General features: G+C 47.6%; 1 protein-coding gene across 1 annotated transcript; it reads right to left on the bottom strand.

The window, feature by feature from the left end:
- Positions 1 to 1,930: 1,930 nt before the first annotated feature.
- On the bottom strand, positions 1,931 to 13,504 carry LDLRAD1 (low density lipoprotein receptor class A domain containing 1). Its single transcript, XM_083157338.1, has 5 exons — positions 13,370 to 13,504; positions 13,160 to 13,282; positions 6,866 to 7,003; positions 4,445 to 4,573; positions 1,931 to 2,516 (listed from the first exon to the last, which is right to left on the bottom strand). Exons 2-5 carry the CDS (start codon positions 13,218 to 13,220, stop codon positions 2,368 to 2,370), a joined length of 477 nt encoding a protein of 158 aa, XP_083013464.1. The 5' UTR covers positions 13,221 to 13,282; positions 13,370 to 13,504; the 3' UTR covers positions 1,931 to 2,367.
- Positions 13,505 to 17,028: the final 3,524 nt, after the last annotated feature.

The following is a 17,028-nucleotide window of genomic DNA, read 5'->3' as shown; positions in this document are numbered from 1 at the left end:
TACTCTGCAACCAAACCTTTCAGTTTCACTGGACCAAAATCATTCAAAGCCCACTCAAAAGTTCTTCAATATGATACTTGTCTCATGTAAATGGGTCAGTTGGTTCCGAAGATATAGCCGGTTAAATGAGATAACTGGTTAAAGAGGGGGAGGGGTGGTTTTCTCTCCCCCTCACACCAGAAAATGCAGGGACTAGGCTGGTGTAAAAGGGGCAAACCTGGGAATGCATTTTCTGGTGTGAAAGGGGAAATATTTCAAATAGCCGGGACCTGCAGTGCTCTGAATACAGCCAGGCTCTGCCACTGTCAGTGGCTATCACTTCTGCCTGGTGGCAGCTGTCCCCGTTTACCGTGAGCATGTATTCTTCCTTGGCAATGAGCATGTAATCCCACATGGCAACAAACATGGAACCTCTGGCAATGAGCATGGAACCCCTGGCAATGAGCATGTAGATAAGCAGCACTTTTGAAGCATAATTTTAATAGGCATTATGGTGTTTGGCATAATACAAATGGACATAATGGCGTGTAACTTAACTTGTAATGGACATTATGGTGTAAATGTTTAATGGTCGCCTTTGGTTTACAATGTCCCTGTTTATGAAGCGTATTGTGAAGTTTGGCTTAATCTGTGTGGCATTAAGTGAATTCTGGCTCAATCCGTGTGGCATTATGTGAATTTTGGCTCAATCCATTTGGCATTATGTGAATTTTGGCTCAATCCGTGTGGCATTATGTAAATTTTGGCTCAATCCATGTGGCATTATGTGAACTTTGGCTCAATCTGTATGGCATTTTATGAATTTGGCTCAATCTATGTGGCATTATGTGAATTTTGACACAATCCATGTGGCATTATGTGAATTTTGGCTCAATACATTTGTCATTATGTGAATTTTGGCTCAATCTGTGTGTTATTATGTAAATTTTGGCTCATTCTGTGTGGCATTATGTGAATTTTGACACAATCCATGTGGCATTATGTGAATTTTGACACAATCCATGTGGCATTATGTGAATTTTGGCTCATTCCATTTGGCATCATGTGTAAGGGGCAAGTATAATGGGATCTAGTAATTTGTTGCATAATGTGTAGAAGTTGTATATGGTGTTGTACACTACACTCAAGGACACGCCCCCTGTTGAGTGGCCACACACCCTTTTCCGGAGCGCACCTTCGGCGCTCGTACTTTAAATGACAGGGCCAATTTTGAATCCCATTCCCACCCTCTCTCTGCCGCTCTCTTAGCATGTACACTGGCACCACTGACACCGCCCCCCCCCCACCACCACCACCTAAACCCTCTTTTATCATGGTGCCCCCCCTGTCATTTTATCCTGGATCCACCCCTGATTATGTTATATTGTACCTCGGTTGAGGGTACTAACGTGTTCAGAATGTTTTTCTGTGCAGTGCTTCTCTTCCTTCTATCTTGTTTTTTAACAAGCCAAGGCAGGAGGCCTTGGCTTGTTAAAAAAAACGAAGCTTCCTGGCCTGGAGGCGGGGTAGAGGAGGGGAGGAGCCCGGCTGCCTGGGAGACAGTTCAAGTTTAACCTCTAGGGTGCTGCTGCTCTCCCACTCCTTACTACCCACTGTAACGCTGTGGCCCCTGATGTCCTCAAAGAAAGAGATTTACTAGGTAAGACATAAATCTCATTATTTTTGTAATATTCTGATATTTCTTCATTTCCTGATAGTGTATATTATACTATACAATCATATGGAAATATACAAATGTATTTGATCTAAAAAGCCTGAAACTCAGACGCATTATTTTTTATTTATTTACAATGCACAGCAGTACTCGGAGGCTGCAGGACATAGACAGATGTGAATAATCTGCCGTTACTAGTGTATACATCCAAAATATATGGAAATATTCCTGAACTATTTCATGTTATACACCCCAAACTATAGAGTTTACGTGGGGTGTTTGCACAGGACCAGCTGACTGTTCCCCCAGAAGAGTACCAGGGAAGTGTAAGCTGGAAATACCTTCAGTTGGACTGTGAGTGTTCGGAGCCCATTGAACAGGATACGCCACCGCACCTTATTCCTACACCCTGTGCACGTCAGCGAGTGCGTTTGCAACCTTGCATACGGGGAACATCACTTATCATCTAATGATTTCCCCCTGCTCGCAGCGCATAGTAAGTCCTAGACTCACTCAGTGCTGCGTGGGCTGTGGGGAGAAGAAGGCCGCTATTGATGTCACTGGCCCACCCTCCCGATGGCCAGGCAACGCCTCCATTCTCTGGGGGAGTCCTGCAACATCTCAAATAACTCGCAGCCTCTGCAGGGCTTTCAAAATTAGAAACTATATACAATATTTTTATATATACATGTATTTTTGGAACCCTGCCCTTGTCACTTCTTGCACGTGTACTCGTCGGACCAGTTGACACAATTTTGGTCTCCGTTCTGGCACAGAGTGATGGGGATGCAGTAGCAGTACTGGTAGAGGACGGGGCTGCAGGTCCACCAGGAAGAGGTGTCACAGTAATCACAGGATGCCACTGACACAGAGAGAAGAGATAAATCACTATTGAGGTTTATTTAACGGTACCATACAAACTCCAGCTAGGGGCTCCTAGTGGGGCATAATTGTGAGGCATATATCTTAGGCCAGGGGTAGCCAACTCCAGTCCTCGAGAGCTACCAACAGTTCACATTTTCCAGGCATCCCAGCTGCTGCACAGGTGCACTCATTACTGACTGACACAGTTTAAAAGAACCACAGGTGGAGCTAATTACTTTACTTGTGATTCTGTGAGGAGACCTGGAAAAAATTAACTGTTGGTAGCTCTTGAGGACTGGAGTTGGCTTCCCCAGTCTTAGGCTTTCGGGTAGTGAATGGATCAGTCCACTGACCTAGCATTGCATCTCATCCAGATAATTACCATCTCGCCTTTTGCATTATGCTGGAATGATGGGTGCACACTGTACAATTTGCTTTAAATATTGATATTGTGCATATCGCATAACTCCCAACATGACCCTCTCCAGGAGGGACACATTGCTCTGTTACTGGACTTCCTACTAAATTAATAAATGCCATTACCTGTGTTGAAAAACACCTTTCTAAAGGTGCCCATACACGTCACAATTATTGTATACAATATTGTATTCAATATCGCATCTCATCGCAAAACCAAGATGCGATATTGTATACAATAATTGTGACGTGTATGGGCACCTTTATCAATTGCATTGTTCGGCGATGGTAATCATACATTCCGAGGAAAGTCCAGAAACAGCATTGTGTCCTTGGAGAAGGTCATGTTGGGAGGCATGATATTGTTCAGTGTGTACGCACTATGGGGGTTATTCAATTTGGGATTCCAACTGTTGGTATGTCCCGGCAGTCAGAATCCCGGACGCTTTCATCTGAATGCTCCGAGTGTCGGAAAGTCCGTAAATTGACGGAAAATGTCTGTGAATTCGACAATCTGCAGCAATTTCTGACAAAACAGATCCAACTTTAAAAAAGCCGGATCTGACACCCTTCAATGCAGGCATTAATGGCAGCATTGAATAGATGGGCGCCCATATGTCCCATCTGGAAACATTAGCACAGACTGAGTACCCCCTATATTGATAATTATGTGTACTCCTGTGGATTGTTAATGATAATAAGCCCTATTTTATAAGCATGCAGTCAAATCTGATGATATCATCAGTGACACTGCATAATCGGCTGAGGTCACCGTGATGTCACTGAATGATATTGAAAACAATATCGTTTAAGGTGCGTACACACGGGGGGGGGGGGGGGGGGGGGGGTGATTATAGCCAGGGCTATTTTTGTGTAGGCTCCAGCAGGAACTGAGGCCCTTATTCGAGTTCACTCTTTCAAACAAAATATTTCTTAGATGGACAAAACCATGTGCACTGCAGGTGAGGCAGGTGTTACTTGTGCAGAGATAATTAGATTTGGGTGGGGTTTTACACCTGCCTCACCTGCAGTGCACATGGTTTTGTCCATCTAAGAAATATTTTGTCTGAAAGAGTGAACTAGAATAAGGGCCTCAGTTCCTGCTGGAGCCTGCACAAAAATAGCCCTGGTTATAGCAAATATTGCTGGAAATATGGTCGCTGAGTGACCATATTGGCATTGATTGGAGTGTGCACCAGCGATAGATCGCCAGGTGCGCGCTCCCGTTTTCAGCCCCTGAATGGTCGCTGGTCAGGGGAGCATGCTCCTCCGACCATTGTCTCCACTGCCTCTTCTCCCGGCAGTGTGACATTTTCATCTGGGACCATCTCTGGTCGCAGATGAAAACGGGACACTGAGCAATATGATTGCTGAGCAATATATTGCCAGCGATCATATTGCCCCGTGTGTACGCACCTTTAGCGTTTAACTCGTTGAGTAGTACGGTATAACCAACACTGAGGGAATCTGCCCCTTTCCTCAGTTCTGCTTGTGTCCTCACATACTTACAGCTTTCAGACTCATCAGTGCAGTCTCCACAGTTATTGATTCCATTGCACTTATAGTTGCTGTAGATCCAGTTTTGTGGGTTTCCACAGCGGAATATCAAATATCCAGGTAAGTTATCAGGGAGATCACCTGGGGAGACGGCACAATGCACAGGTCGTTAGAAGAAACCGTCACAGGACACACAACTTATTGTAACTACCCACTGACTGCCTGGCATTTGTCCTCCAGCCCAAATAAGGGTGCGCCACTTGCCAACACAGTGATGATCCCTGGCACCACGTGTATAAGGTAAGTTGTATTTCATCAGTGGTGGATATGCAGTATATGTAATTAAAAAAATGAGGCTGTCATCGAAAAAGCATAAGTGTCCCCATGCTGGCTCTGCCCTCTAAGGGCCAGATGTACTAAGCTTGAAAAGTGATAAAATGGAGAGTTATAAAGCACCAGCTAATCAGCTCCTACATGTCATTTTTCAAACACAGCCTGTGACATAGCAGGCAGGAGCTGATTGGCTGGCTGTTTATCACTCTTTATTTTATCACTTTTGAAGCTTAGTGCATCTGGCCCTAAGGGAGAGGTGAAGAGAAGGGTGTAGTAAGAATTTTGACAGGTAGAATGTCGTCAGGTTTTGAATTTTGACAGAATATCAACATGGACATTATGGGGTCAATTTACTAAGAAGGGCATTCTATTGAAGATGGGATGTTGCCCATAGCAACCAGATTCTATCTATTATCTTCTAGAAGGTGCTAAATAAGAAGTAGAATCTGCCTAAGCCTAAAAATAATGTAAACTCAACATTCTGGTGTCGTCATTTTAACAATGTTGATATTTGTGAATGTTGACATATTTATTGTCGATCTTATGTTCATCACGACATTCTGGCAGGAAACCATCTGGAGAATCATCTGAGATTCTGTAGTCTCTGGAAGTTATTGGGATGTATGTATGTAGCACCATAAAATGGAACTGCATCATACTAAGTAAGTTTTATTTATATAGGGCACTTTCTTCAACAGGACTCCAGGCGCTTTACAGACATTAAAAATAACAATGCACATACTGTAATACAAAGGGTTATCAGTACAAGGAACAGGCAACTTTGGCAGTACAGATATGCACAAGACGCACTCTAATAAGGGACACGAACATCGGGAACATATTTACCGAGCTGTGCAGTACCCAGGCAGCCATTCAGCGGCTCCATATATTACATACAGCACATAACAGCAGGTAGTGCTTCATAGCCAGGGCCGCCAAGAACCGGGCCCTGGTAAAATTTGGGGGGGCGTGGCCTAATCACAGGAGGCGTGACCACCTCCCTTGATTAGGCCATGTCCCCAAAATGTTTAGGTGGTGATAAAACACTCTAAAGTTGAGGGGGGAGTGTTATTGTCGTGTCCCCCCTCAGCAGCAGCAGCAGCAGCAGCACATCTACAGCATGTGCTCTGCTGACGGCCAGCTTAGCATGAGCTCTCATGCTGTCAGTGAGACACCCATGCTGTGCCTGCTGTCAGCACAGCACATGCTATAGGTGTGTCCTGCTGCTGCCCAGGAGGGATGGAGGGGGAAGGGGAGGGGGGGCGGACCAGGGCCCCCGACGGGTCCCTCCTCTCGGCGGCCCTGTTCATAGCACCTGGTCAACACTAAAACTATGGGTACTTGTTTCCTAGCACGGCGGCCACGATATTCAGTCGTGTGGCATTGTATTCAATTTAAAATTGTATACCATTGTATATGGCATACAATGCAATGCGATGCGATTTTAAATTGTATACACAATTTTTAATTGTATAAGCACCTTAATCGGTGCTTACAATTTTAAATGCACCCCCACACCACCGCCACTATCAACGCCAACCCGAAGCGTGGCGAGCGCAGCGAGCCCGCGAGGGGCGGCGATACGCATCCTCCGACCTTTTCATACCCCCACTATCCACGTCGGCGTGGAGTTGATTCTATATAGTGTGGCGAGTGCAGTAAGCCACCGAGCCCTAAGCGCGGCGAGCGGACGTGCATTACTTCACATGTATTCTGCGTCCGCTCGCCACGCTTCGGGCTCGGTGGCTCACTGCGCTCGCCACACTATATGAAATCGACTCCATGCAGATGTGGATAGTGGGGGTATAAAAAGGTTGGAGGACGCTTACCGCCACCCCTCACAGGCACGCTGTGCGCTCTCTCTCTCTCTAAGGGTGCTTATACAATTTAAAATCGTATACCATTGTATATGCCATACAATGGCATACAATTCGATGGTATACAATTTAAAATTGTATAACATCGGCTAACATGCATAGCATCGCATACCATCGTATGCCTTCTGGTATGCGATGCGATGGGCGCCGTGCTAGGAAACAATTACCAAACAATGTTATTGGGTCACTTAATGTGCACATAGCACAGGAGCCTTATACTTACTGCACAGCGAGGTACTTTCATCCTCCCCATCGCCGCAGTCACTAGCAGAGTTACAGACCTGCGATGGCAGCAGACATGTGGTTCTGTCATTGCACAGAAATCCTGTGTAGTTACCTGATGTGACACAGTAGCGGCTCTCTGAGGGCAAAGACAGAAATACCTGTGTTAGTAATCCCAGTACCATTCAACATACATGTGCAGGGTCAGCACAACTGGAGTGGAATCTAGAACATGGGCCGTAGGACCAATGATCACGCAAGTGAGCAAGCTAGCTATTATCGTCAGACTTGCATGTTCTGTGATCTCAATGTTCCAAGCTGCCACTGCAATCCTGCTCATAATGAGCATTTCATGGGAAAGCGATTGAGCCCATTTGGGGTGAGATATACAGTACTAAGCCTTGAAAAATGGTAAGATGGAGAGTTATGGGACAAAAATGATGTGAGTACTCTAGACATGCCCCCAACAGGACAGCTCATATGTGGCACCACCCCTGTTTTCATCCCGGAAATGGCCCCGCTGCCCTGCTTCACTGAGCTGGCAACTATAGTCTAGTATCTCATCTGCCCAGGGATTAGAAAAAAAATGTACAGCCTCAATTGGCAACTGAACCTCAATTGTATTAGTATAAAACACACATAGCGGCATCTCACAGATAGACACATCATTAACCTTGCGTACTTGCAAGAGCCCTATCCTCGTTGCAAGAGAGACGTGTCACATCAGACAGCTCTCTCCGCACGCATAACTCTGCATAGTCCGCAGGTACGTACGGTCTACATGTGTGGCAATCCACTCTGAGTGCCCCTGTGCCCTCAAAAAGGTTTAATGGCAGCCAATGCTGCTGTTAGGAAAGACTGCAGCTTCATAGACACTGCAGGGATGTGAGGGGTTAACAGACCCAGCTCACATCCACGTGCAGAGAACCTGACACCCCCCTGATTAGCTGGCTGAGGGAGCGTGAGGAGGAGGTCAGAGGTCAGCTGTGCTGAAACTGACAAGAGCCGAGAGAGAAGTCTGCAGCAGCATGAGAGGGAAGAGACTCACGTGCTGCCAGAGAGGAGACGCTATGTAGTGTGTGTCCAGTAGCCAGAGCTGGGCAGCGTGAAGTGCAGCAGCCAGGAGAGACCAAGAGAGAGAGCATCAAAGCAGAGCAGTGACCCCACAGACCCTGGATGCTAGAGACAGCTGCAGGAGGAGAAGGGACAGCTGCTGAGAGGAAGCAATCGTTACTGGCTGGAGCCAGCATCAGCAGCAGTAATCACAGGTACCCAGTCCCCCTTGGCTGACCCACCCATGTGCCAACCTGCGTAGAACCCAGCTGAGGCCCAGTCCCAGGGAAACCCCTAACCCAGCACCTGGAGAGAAGGAGGCCCCTTGAGAGACTCCCTTGGTGAAAGCTCCCTATTTTGCAAAGTGCTTCCAAAGCCTGTTGTTACCTGAGTACAGGAGGTTACCCCAGGAAACGGGAATCTGCCTGCCCCTCTTTCACGAGGATCGTTTTGTGAGTTACCCTGTTGTGGGTCTATATAGATAAGTGTGCACACTGTTAGGGCCTAATTCAGAGTGAGGATTTGCCTTCGTGGGACCTTGTACTCCGACTCAGGGACATTCAGGGTGTAGTATGCATATATAAGGTGCCCGGCGCCATCTTGTGGACATTCTTTGTTACACCTGTAAAGTCATCTTGTTTTGAAATACCAGTCTTTGAAGTAAACGTCTTTACCCTTGTCTTTATTATATTTTTGCTGACTGTCATTTATGTAGAACTGTCATTTATTGCACCAGTGTTTAGTGTTACGGTACCGTAAGTAGGAATGCTCATGACCAGTACAGTCTGACCCTTGAAACGGACTGAGGTGGTCATTGGTTACTAGTTAGCGTTGCAGAGATATTCATTCATTCATTCATCCTTTCATACAGTCGTTATTGTAAGTGTGATGTTTACGCAGTTATGTGAGGAAAGAGCAGCAGGATTGCACTACGTATTCTTTAAATAAATTTCAGTTGCTGCTAAATGTTTAGCGTTGTCTTCTGTGGGTCCCTTGGGTTGTGCCGCTCCCTGCCACAGGTTCTCCAGCAGGAGCCGCGAAGAATCCAGAAGCCGCCGCAGTCACCAGCTCCAGATTAAGGTACGCCATCTTGCACCACACCGTACAGGGGCACTGTCACACTTGGCGTCACGAACAGGATTGCACAAGACCCCTGTGAACGGCAAGATGTGGCGATCGCAGTACATAGAACCACTGGAGATGCGAAGAACCGCCACTCCACCAGCCCAAGCCAATCAGAACTCGATTGGGGCCATCATCGAAGCGATGACCGAAATGACCAGGATGATCCGTGAGATGCGTCAGGAATGGGCGGAGGATGAAAAGGAAAGACAGCAACGTGAAGGTGGCAGAAGGCATAGATGGAAACAGAATCGCCAATGGAGGTCGGAACGACTACACAGTGACCGAGCCGATGTATGCCCACAGACTGTGAGATGGCACGGGAGAAGAGGTCCACCGGCAGTGTTCCAGAACACGTCAAGAGCATCCGGTGTAACGCAGATGACTGATAGGCCGCGAACCGGCCCAAGAAGGATCACAGGTCGTGTCCTGTGGTTTGATGTGCCACGCGGATATGGATACATTAGACGTGCGGATACTGGGCGGAGCGTCTATGTCCATTACACCGCAATACAGAATGAAGACCCCCAGAATTGCTTTCGGAGCCTGAGCGATGGTGAAGCCGTCGAATTCGAATTAACAAGCGGGAAGAAAGGCACCAAGGCCGCAAAAGTGACGGGGCCGAATGGAACACCGGTGCTACGCAACAGACATGCCCCAGAACATCAGTGGCACTACCCGCACCGTAAAGAGCCTCCACCCTACCACCAATATAGCGGAAGCAGAGTTGAACCGAGAGTGGTCAAGCAGGAGAACGAAAGGGTCAACACCAACCCTCCTCGACCAGGACAGATGCCCCACCCACCAGAACCTGACATCACGAGGTCAAGCAAGAAACCGGTCGTGCGGAGTGAGGCAGTCCATCAGAACTGGCAAAAAGCGACCAGGCCTCAACTTCCGGAGCCGACGCGGGAGTATGTGCCCAGGATGGACGATGCCGATTACCGGGTGGCGAATCTAAGGCCGAGAAATGTCGGAATGGTAGACCAGCAGAGAAGCCCAGAGATTGTGGTTCACATGGCCGTGACACAGACAGTGGAGCCGTCAGCAGCAGAACCAGTTGTGCCACTGCCTGAATCCAAGGCCAAAGTAGAAGCACCAGAGAGAGAAGACAAGGCCAAGATCTGTTTCATTGGTGGGAAGCCGGTAACAAGTGGTGAATATACGACCATTTCAGGAGAGGAATTCGCCCTCAGAATCCAGCAGGTGATACAGAGGTCGAAGAGGCAAGATCGAGAGGCGAGACATGCCTAAAGATGCGTACATCGTGAGAGTGGGCGCCATCCATTGACAGCCTTGAAGAAGCTGGAACGCAGAGGGATGGAGGTCCTGTGGCAGAGGGATGGTTGACCTGGGGAGCCCACATTAGATAGGAAGGTAGTGATACTTGTAATGGTTATGTAATGTATAATTGTTCGCACCTGTTTTCATTTAGCGTTTAAATACTTTGTCATGGACATTGACAGGACTTTGCCCGAAACTTATTGGTCCTGGTACGGTTGCCTGCGGACAGGCAAATTTCCAGCAGGGAGGTATGTGGCAATCCACTCTGAGTGCCCCTGTGCCCTCAAAAAGGTTTAATGGCAGCCAATGCTGCTGTTAGGAAAGACTGCAGCTTCATAGACACTGCAGGGATGTGAGGGGTTAACAGACCCAGCTCACATCCACGTGCAGAGAACCTGACACCCCCCTGATTAGCTGGCTGAGGGAGCGTGAGGAGGAGGTCAGAGGTCAGCTGTGCTGAAACTGACAAGAGCCGAGAGAGAAGTCTGCAGCAGCATGAGAGGGAAGAGACTCACGTGCTGCCAGAGAGGAGACGCTATGTAGTGTGTGTCCAGTAGCCAGAGCTGGGCAGCGTGAAGTGCAGCAGCCAGGAGAGACCAAGAGAGAGAGCATCAAAGCAGAGCAGTGACCCCACAGACCCTGGATGCTAGAGACAGCTGCAGGAGGAGAAGGGACAGCTGCTGAGAGGAAGCAATCGTTACTGGCTGGAGCCAGCATCAGCAGCAGTAATCACAGGTACCCAGTCCCCCTTGGCTGACCCACCCATGTGCCAACCTGCGTAGAACCCAGCTGAGGCCCAGTCCCAGGGACACCCCTAACCCAGCACCTGGAGAGAAGGAGGCCCCTTGAGAGACTCCCTTGGTGAAAGCTCCCTATTTTGCAAAGTGCTTCCAAAGCCTGTTGTTACCTGAGTACAGGAGGTTACCCCAGGAAACGGGAATCTGCCTGCCCCTCTTTCACGAGGATCGTTTTGTGAGTTACCCTGTTGTGGGTCTATATAGATAAGTGTGCACACTGTTAGGGCCTAATTCAGAGTGAGGATTTGCCTTCGTGGGACCTTGTACTCCGACTCAGGGACATTCAGGGTGTAGTATGCATATATAAGGTGCCCGGCGCCATCTTGTGGACATTCTTTGTTACACCGGTAAAGTCATCTTGTTTTGAAATACCAGTCTTTGAAGTAAATCTCTTTACCCTTGTCTTTATTATATTTTTGCTGACTGTCATTTATGTAGAACTGTCATTTATTGCACCAGTGTTTAGTGTTACGGTACCGTAGGTAGGAATGCTCATGACCAGTACAGTCTGACCCTTGAAACGGACTGAGGTGGTCATTGGTTACTAGTTAGCGTTGCAGAGATATTCATTCATTCATCCTTTCATACAGTCGTTATTGTAAGTGTGATGTTTACGCAGTTATGTGAGGAAAGAGCAGCAGGATTGCACTACGTATTCTTTAAATAAATTTCAGTTGCTGCTAAATGTTTAGCGTTGTCTTCTGTGGGTCCCTTGGGTTGTGCCGCTCCCTGCCACAGGTTCTCCAGCAGGAGCCGCGAAGAATCCAGAAGCCGCCGCAGTCACCAGCTCCAGATTAAGGTACGCCATCTTGCACCACACCGTACAGGGGCACTGTCACACATGCCTGTGTCAATGCTCTGTTATGACCCAGTTATGGGCATTTGGCTACAAATGGAGTTATGTGCTCCTGAGATGTGTAAAGGGGCGTGGTCTAGCTGAAAGGGGGCATGGAGGCACATGAATTACACTCCTCTGAGCCACCCCTCCCAATGACATCATTATGGGGGCATGGCCAGCGCTCTGTGAGCTACTGGCCACTCCCCTTGTCCAGCAGTGGGGTTTTAATGAGGGACAGCTAACCAGATGCTATCAGCCTGCTCTGTTAGTGGTTAATATTATAATTTATTTCCTATCAAGCACTGATTGCTGCTAGGTTGTAAGCGTGCGAGCAGGGCCCTCCTACCTCTGTGTCGGTTTGTTACTTCCCAGTTTTATCACTGTTGTTTCCAATTCTAAAGCGCAACGGAATATGCTGTATATATGTATGTATATATAGCAAACAGGAACACAATGGCGGCACTCGTAGGCTTAGTGAAAAAATTCTTTATCAAAGCATTTGGTTGTGCAAAAGTAAATCCGACGTTTCGGGGATCAACCCCGTTTTCAAGGTGCACCTTGAAAACGGGGTTGATCCCCGAAACGTCGGATTTACTTTTGCACAACCAAATGCTTTGATAAAGAATTTTTTCACTAAGCCTACGAGTGCCGCCATTGTGTTCCTGTTTGCTATGCTATGTATCGGAAGGCACCGCAGCAATCTACATGCACTTAGGAATTGAGTGCCAGTCCGCCCCACACTTGTGTATGTATATATATATATATATATATACACAAAACTGGAAATAAATAAATACATTTCAATTTAGTGAGTAAACAGCTTCTATTATCCATGCTCCATTACGCACTGAGCCAGTCAGAGGTGAGGTCGGAACTTGGATCTAAGATCCGGCGCAAAGAAAAAAACATGCGACTATTTGCTGAATGTACTGAATGACCATTGGATCTTCATCATCTATGGCAATGTCATTGTCCATTAATGGTTGGTAACTATCGATGCTCAGTGGCCATCCCTATATTTAGGTTGGAGAACCATCCGTCATGACTGAAAGGCAGGTGTGCGCATAATATCGCACTGCAAAGACCATCCAAACCCAAGGCACCGCTGTATCTCATTAATGATCGCCATTGGGGCTAAGTGACAGAGCCCGGCACCCTTGCAGACAGAGGATGTGCTGACATTATATACATGTCTTGTTACCTGGTGTGCTTGCAGGGATGCCAAAAATAACCGCACACGTAATTGCGGCTGCAATAATCATCAAGATGACTAGTAGCACTGCAGTAATGCACACACATCTTCTAGTGCAACCGCAACACAAATCTGGTAGAGACACAACATGTTAATCATTAATAGTGCATCCAAGTGGATGAAGACCACAAAATGAATGGCTCAAAAATTTGTACTTACTCTTCTCCTCCTTCGAGATCAAGGTCACTGTAGAACCAAATGAGGCAGAATCCAGACTTCTCCTCTATAAAACAAATGGTAATGTAACTTGGTGGCACTGGTGCTGTCAGTGGAGTCGTGAATAGTGAATAATAATCCTTTGTTCTTGAAACACAAAATGAAGACATTCAAGTGATCTGACATTTACTTGTCCATTAGGTACTTATGTAATATCTGGGCTCCCGTTTTTCTTATGAGACCGCGTCCCCTCGCGGGGCTCGCTGCGCTCGCCGCGCTTCGGGCACGGTGGCTCGCTGCGCTCGCCACACTATATAAGATCAACTCCATGCGTAGTTGGATAGTAGGGGTATGAAAAAATGGGGTGCATTTAACATGGGAGCCCAGATAATACATAAGTACCGTCCATTAAATCGCACTAGTCTTATTGATATAATATTGCATTCCATAAATATTAGATAAATATGATCTAGAAGGTTTTGTGTTATTATCTTGGAAACTCATTGTAACAGAGCAGAAATATCAGATGGTGAAATCATTCTAAATATGATCAGTGATCAGGATCTGCCTCCTGGCCGACGCCATCTTCCCAGTGATATTCTCTGGTATGTGGCCAGGGTCTTTTCTTCCACTCTGCAGCATCCTAAAGACTGGGTAGATGGCACTACAGACAACCATAGCGGAGTATGCAGGGGATGCAAGTGCTATGTTGTTTTTTTTTTATATTGCCACACAGGCAGTGGCTGTGATGCCATCCCAATGCCCACATGCCCCCTTAAGCGGCCGTGCAAGCGGTAGTACCAGTGCTACCAGCGCCAATGAGGAGACCCTCTACTGCCAGCACAGGTGAGTGCCAGACCCGTCATTGTTGGTGCCTGTGAATGGGAGACCCAGTAGCTGGTATTGTAAAATGCAATCCTATCACCTGAATGTATCACCTGCCAGGAGCAGGGACAGGACTCCGAAAGGAGCCCATCCCTGCGATGAGCTCAGTCAAAGGGGGGGGGTCTGCTCATGCGTGGTTAGCACTGACCTCCTGCCGACCCCGCAGACTCCACTGCCCCGGCAGCAGTCCCCACAGTAGCCCATAGGATACATTGGCTATCTATCGCCCCCGGATGCGAAGCCAGGCTGCCCGATGTTCGCATCCCCATAAAAACCTATGGGGGAGGTGGCCGGCGGCAATGCAGGGGGGATCACAGCAGGGATCAGAGATTCCTGCTGCGGTCCCCCTTTGGTACATTATGGTGATACTTAATATTTGTGGCTAACCCCCAAAAAGGTTTTTTGGGGGGGATTTAGCTGCAAATATTGTTTGATAAATGCAGCCCTAAACCACTACACTCCATAAAAGACAAATCACCAGAGGCCATATCTGAGGACCCCTCCTCCTCTCATCAGTCCCCTCAGCTGCAAGGCCCACTGCATACTTTTCTACTCTCCCAGACGTTGCCAAGGGCTCATGTTTTTTCGCAGATCTCCCTGCAACACCGGAAGAACAGGCTTATCCCCCTCATCCTGCCCGAACCGTAGTAAAGCAGGCCGGTTCAAGATATAATCACGTGCATTCGTACACGATTCAAAACTCTTTATTATTAGCACTCAGGAAATTGCCACAAAGACAATGGAACTCGTTTGACATTTTTTCAGGTGTTGTGACGGTCCTCGAAGGCCCTTTCTTCTGGGCACATCCCCCATTTCCATGAAGGCATCCTCCCACAATAAAATCGATTTTCGATCAGGAACATGGCCTTCTCGGGGAATTTCGCAGTAAAGATGAAAGGTACGTTGCACCACGATGACCAACCGACCGGCCATTAGAAAAATATACCTCTACAGCAAAAGCATAGTAATTACTGCGATTGAAATGGGTGGAGACACAAATCTCCCATCCAGCCCCTTCTACTGAGCCCATCACCACCACCACTCTATAACTTCACCCCACCCTTTCAAAAAAGGACGTTCCCACGCCTCACCCTGCCTAATGACGCAAATGTCATCATTGCACCCCCCTCATTTTTCCTCTTGTAGCAAGTGGCTGAAGGGGTGAGTGGGAGACCGCATGGGGAGTTTGGGGTGCTAGCTGCCCATTATAAAATGCTTTTAAACACTTTGACATAAACGAGAAAACATATCTACATTCAAGGTGCATACACACAGGCCCTTATTCTGATTGCTGCGCTCCCCTGCGCGAACGCGATGTTTAGAAACTGCGCATGTGCATAAACGTTTGTGCAGGTGCGGTGAATTGCTTATACACTGACCCATTCACACCTAGCAGTGTGGGTGGGGCGCGTGGGACGGTGGCGAGGGGTAGCGCCCATGGGAATGCTCAGCATTTCATGGGTGTCCCCATGAAAACGCTGGGCGTTCATATGCTATCGTGGTGCGGGTGGTGGGCAGCTGATCTCAGTGGATGTCAGCTGCCCGTCCGCTTCCCGTACATGGGTGCTGCAGATCTAAGGTCCGCAGAGGCGAACTTAGATATGCAAGAACTTGCAAAATCATTTGATACATACAATCGCATGTGTTTGGAAAATCGGTGTGCGAGGGGTGGCGTGCGGCGTTTAGATGACCAACAAAGCAGCTTTGCGGGTCAATCAGAATGACCTCCACGGTGCGATTTGTGCTTCCGATTTTTGACTATATCGTTAAAATCGAAAAAAAAGTTAGCACAAATCACACTTTGTGTATACAGCTTGCAATACCGTGGCATGGCCCTGTGGGATCAGCCTCACAAGATAATATAGACTGTGTAGGCAATCACATTTTGCCTCTATTGTGTACAGTCTAGGGTTCTAGTATAGTCAAATTAACAATAGTCAAAATCTCAATTAATTATAGTCAAGTATGGTTCTGGGCTCCAGAGAGTTCAAGGGAGATCGCATAGTCAACATAGTACATAGCTAAAATCTCACCGTATGTATGCACCTTTATACCCCTTTCACACCGCAAAACCTGGGTTATTCCTGGGTTGCTGACGTGTCGACCCAGGTCAAGGTGAGAGGTAAAAGGACAAAAGCTTATAACCTAACCATGCAATTCAACCGGGGTTATAAGAAGAGTTAAAACAGGGTTAATGTAAAAGCATCAAACTCAGATTCGAGATCCCGGTTCTGACCAGACATAGCAATGTGAAAGGGGTATATGGCCGGTTTCACACACTCCGGCTCCTGCCAGACGGTGAAATCCAGCACGGCCAGGGAGCCGTGCCGCACACAGTAGTTTATCATGGAGGGGATGGCCACAGCCCGGCAGCCGTCCCTTCCAGTGGCGGGATCCGGCTGCAGCCGTGCGGCCGGGCCGTGGCCGTCACATGTGAATGGACACAATAGTGTCCATTCACAACTAATGTGTGCGGCACGGCTCCCTGGCCGTGCGGGATTTCACCGTCTGGCAGGAGCCGGAGTGTGTGAAACCGGCCTAAGTGTTGTCCCACAGCTGCAGAAAATAGACAGACCTGTGTACAGAGATGAATCCAATCAAGGTGAAATTGCCAATGAAATTGCTAGACAAACACCATGGGCATGGTTATGGAAATACCATTGTAATTACAACACAGGTATGAAAGACGCTGAACAACTTGTGTGTTGTTATGTATTCCCTGGGTTTGTACGTATTTATTATCACAGTTCAAAAACAATGGTAGCCGCGTAACACTA

Source organism: Crinia signifera, chromosome 8 (assembly GCF_055691185.1).
Source record: "Crinia signifera chromosome 8, ASM5569118v1, whole genome shotgun sequence".
NCBI classification, from domain to species: Eukaryota; Metazoa; Chordata; class Amphibia; order Anura; family Myobatrachidae; genus Crinia; species Crinia signifera.
The sequence above is the reverse complement of the archived record's forward strand: the minus strand, read 5'-3'. Positions and strand labels throughout refer to the sequence as shown.